The sequence below is a fragment of the Setaria italica genome, chromosome IX, assembly GCF_000263155.2.
Source record: "Setaria italica strain Yugu1 chromosome IX, Setaria_italica_v2.0, whole genome shotgun sequence".
In the NCBI taxonomy this organism is placed as follows: Eukaryota; Viridiplantae; Streptophyta; class Magnoliopsida; order Poales; family Poaceae; genus Setaria; species Setaria italica.
Window position 1 is genome coordinate 29,308,698 of NC_028458.1, and position 3,327 is coordinate 29,312,024.

General features: G+C 57.1%; 1 protein-coding gene across 1 annotated transcript; it reads right to left on the reverse strand.

Moving 5' to 3' along the window:
• Nucleotides 1-1,915: 1,915 nt before the first annotated feature.
• LOC101761769 lies at nt 1,916-2,575 on the reverse strand. The gene is made up of 2 exons (XM_004986640.1): nt 2,174-2,575; nt 1,916-2,014 (listed from the first exon to the last, which is right to left on the reverse strand). Exons 1-2 carry the CDS (start codon nt 2,573-2,575, stop codon nt 1,916-1,918), a joined length of 501 nt encoding a protein of 166 aa, XP_004986697.1.
• Between the last annotated feature and the right edge of the window lie 752 nt (nt 2,576-3,327).

Below are 3,327 nucleotides of genomic sequence, written 5' to 3' on the forward strand. Positions count from 1 at the left end.
GGTAAGGCTCCTCTTGCCTCTTTGCCTTTGTGGTGTTGCGATGGTTTCTAATTTGGACTTCTATGGATGGACCTTACAGATGAAATCGCCCAGCTAAGGGAGGTCCTCGACGCGGAGCGCGCCGAGCACGGCAACCTGTAGGATGTGGTCCACGTTGTCTGTGACGGCCTTGGCGTGGTCCAGGGGGCGGGGACGAGTTCATTGGTGACTCGTGTCCTCAGGACATACCAGCAGGCCCGTGAGATCACTCTGGAAGTGCTCTGTGTCGGTGTGAGGTGGGCCTTCGGCGTCTTCGGCTCCCACTACTCCGGCATCAACTTTGCCGGGATGAGCGGGGGACGCCTCCGGCTACTCCGATGCCGAGCTGGACGAGATGGACACGTCGGTGCTCAACCCAGCAGAGGCCTTGGCGAAGCTTCTGGAGGATGAAGCCATCCCGCCTGAAGACCCCAGGATGAGTTAGCTGTATCGGGCTTAAGCGCCCCAGATGTAAATATGTTAGTTTGACTTTGAACTTGTTTTTGTGATGGCCACAGAGGCCTTTTCTATAATTTGTTGAAAAAAGTTTTTGATCCTCTTTCTTGTTTTTTGGGTTTGGAAAGTTTAGAGCGCGGGTCGGGTGCATCAGTAAGCGCTGATGGGCGAAGGCACCGTAGCCACTAGGGCGTAGGTTTTTTCGCAGTCCGATCAGTCTTGCCTAAACGCCGTTCGTGCACTCTCTCCTTTTCACGCCCAAATGTTTAGGAAAAGGGTCGACTCAGAAAGAAATGGTGTTTTGAGAAGATGTCAAGTGACTTGGGCCGGATCCCCTGATAGCCCCCAAGAGAGATGCGGCCCTCGGGCAGAGCCAGGGTCGGATATCCCTGAGTTTGATATGAAACTTGAACGAAATCGACTCAAAATTCCTTTTCCGTTGAATTGACAAGTTACAAAAATGTTTATGTACAGAACTTGCAAACAAAAACTAAGGGTAGAAGCGTCTTAGCTCCTCTATGTTCCAAGCGTTGTTGAAGATCTATCCGTTAGGGGTCGCCAGCTTGTACGTGCCTGGCCGCAGTACTTGTGCAACGATCAAAGGACCTTCCCATGGAGGAGTCAGCTTGTGCTGACCTCTATTGTCCTGGACGAGGCGAAGCACCAGATCGCTGACGTTGAAGGCTCAGCCTTGCACCTTACGGCTGTGGTAGCGTCGTAAGGCCTGCTGGTACTTGGCCGAGTGCAGTAGGGCCACATTGCGTGCTTCGTTGAGCTGGTCTTGCGCATCTTCGAGCGATGCCTGGTTCCCCTATTCGTCGTATGCCTTGACCCTCGGTGATCCGTACTCTAGGTCGGTGGGGAAGATTGCCTCGAACCCGTAAACCATGAAGAACAGGGTGAAGCCGGTCGCCCTACTGGGGGTCGTCCTCAAACTCCACAGGACCGCGGGGCCGAACTTTTTGAGTTGGTCGAAGATCCGTGGCTTTAGACCCTGGAGTATCATGTCGTTGGCTAGTTCAACCTGCCTGTTCATGCGGGGGTGCGCCACGGCTGACGAGTCCACTCGGATGTGGTGGTCGTCGCAAAACTGGAGGAATTTCTTCCCGGTGAACTGTGTGCCGTTGTCCATGATGATGGAGTTGGGGATTCTAAAGCGATGGATGATGTCGGTGAAGAACTGCACCGCCTGCTCGGACTTGATTTGTGCAACCGGTCGTGCCTCGATCCACTTTGAGAACTTGTCGACGGCGACAAGCAGGTGGGTGAAGCCCCCGGGCGCCTTCTTGAAAGGCCTGACAAGGTCCAGTCCCCAGACCGCGAAGGGCCATGTGATGGGGATGGTCTGGAGCGCTTGTGCGGGCAGATGAGTCTGGCGCGCGAAGAATTGGCACCCTTCGCAGGTGTGGACCACGTGGGTGGCGTCGGCGACCGCCGTCGGCTAGTAGAAGCCCTGCCGGAAAGCATTCCTGACGAGGGTTCTTGGCGCGGTGTGGTGGTCGCAGGCCCCAGCGTGGATGTCCTGAATCAGCGCCTTTCCCTATTCAATCGGGATGCAGCGCTGGAGGATGCCGGTGTGGCTCCGCTTATAGAGCTCCTGGTTGATGATGACGAAGGATTTAGCGCGACGCGCAATCCTGCGTGCCTCCGTCTTGTTCGTTGGGAGCGTCACACGGATGAGGTAGTCGAGGTATGGGACTCTCCAGTCAGGCGGGGGGTCGGGCTCCGCTACTAGGTCCGCGTTGATCCCCATGACTTCGGGGTTCGGGGGATCGGCTCCCGAGCCTAGGATCGGTGGTGTGCCGCCGACTCCTCCCGGGTCGGTGCCCGAGCCCAGGACAGGTGGCATGTCGCCGACCCTTCCCGAGTCAGCGCCCAAGTCCGGGATAGGTGGCGTGTTGCCGACCCCTCCCGGTTCTTTGTTGCGGATGGAGGGCTTGTACTGGTCGCTGACGAAGATGCCATCGAGGATGGGCTTTCGGCCGGATGCCGCCTTCGCCAGTTCGTCAGCCACCTTGTTGAAACGTCTTGTGCTGTGGTTGAGTTCCAGTCCGTCGAACTTGTCTTCGAGGTTGTGAACCTCGTCGCAATACGCCGCCATCTTGGGGTTGTGGCAGCTCCACTCCTTCATGACTTGTTCGACGACTAGCTGAGAGTCACCTCGGATGTCGAGCCGTCGAATGCCCAGCTCGATGGCGATGCGTAGCCTATTGAGGAGAGCCTCGTACTCAGTGACATTATTAGATCCAGGGAAGTAGAGGTAGATCATGTACCTCGTGCGCACGCCGAGAGGAGAGACGAAGACCAGACCCGCTCTGGCACGGGCCTTCATCAACGACCCGTCGAAGTACATCGTCCAGTACTCCTGCTTCTCCGGCGCTGATGGCGTCTGGATCTTCATCCACTCTACAACAAAGTCGGCAAGTACCTAGGATTTGATGGTGGTGCGGGGGGCGTAGGTGATGCCCTAGTCCATGAGCTCGAGCGCCCACTTTGCGATCCGTCCTGTGGCATCCTGATTCCAGATCACTTCACCGTGGGGGAACGACGAAACGACCATCACTGGGTGGGAGGTGAAGTAGTGGCGCAGCTTCCTCTTCGTGATGAGGACGGCGTAGATGAGCTTTTGGATCTACGGGTAGTGCGCCTTGGACTCGAACAGGACCTCGCTGACGAAGTACACCTGACGTTGCACCTTGAGGGCGTGTCCCTCCTCCTCTCGCTCCACCACCAAAGCTGCGCTGACCACCTGGGTGGTCGCCGCGATGTAGAGCTGGAGGGGCTCCCTGTCGGTTGGCAGCACTAGGATTGGGGCCTTCGTCAGGAGGTTCTTGAGCCGGTCAAGCGCCTCCT

Excerpts from the sequence above, each read along its gene's own strand:
- LOC101761769 (XM_004986640.1), bottom strand. The coding sequence starts at position 2,575 with ATGGCGGCGTATTGCGACGAGGTTCACAACCTCGAAGACAAGTTCGAC. Across the intron at positions 2,015-2,173 it reads ACCCCCCGCCTGACTGGAGA|GGAAAGGCGCTGATTCAGGA; the intron begins GTCCCATACCTC and ends CCGATTGAATAG.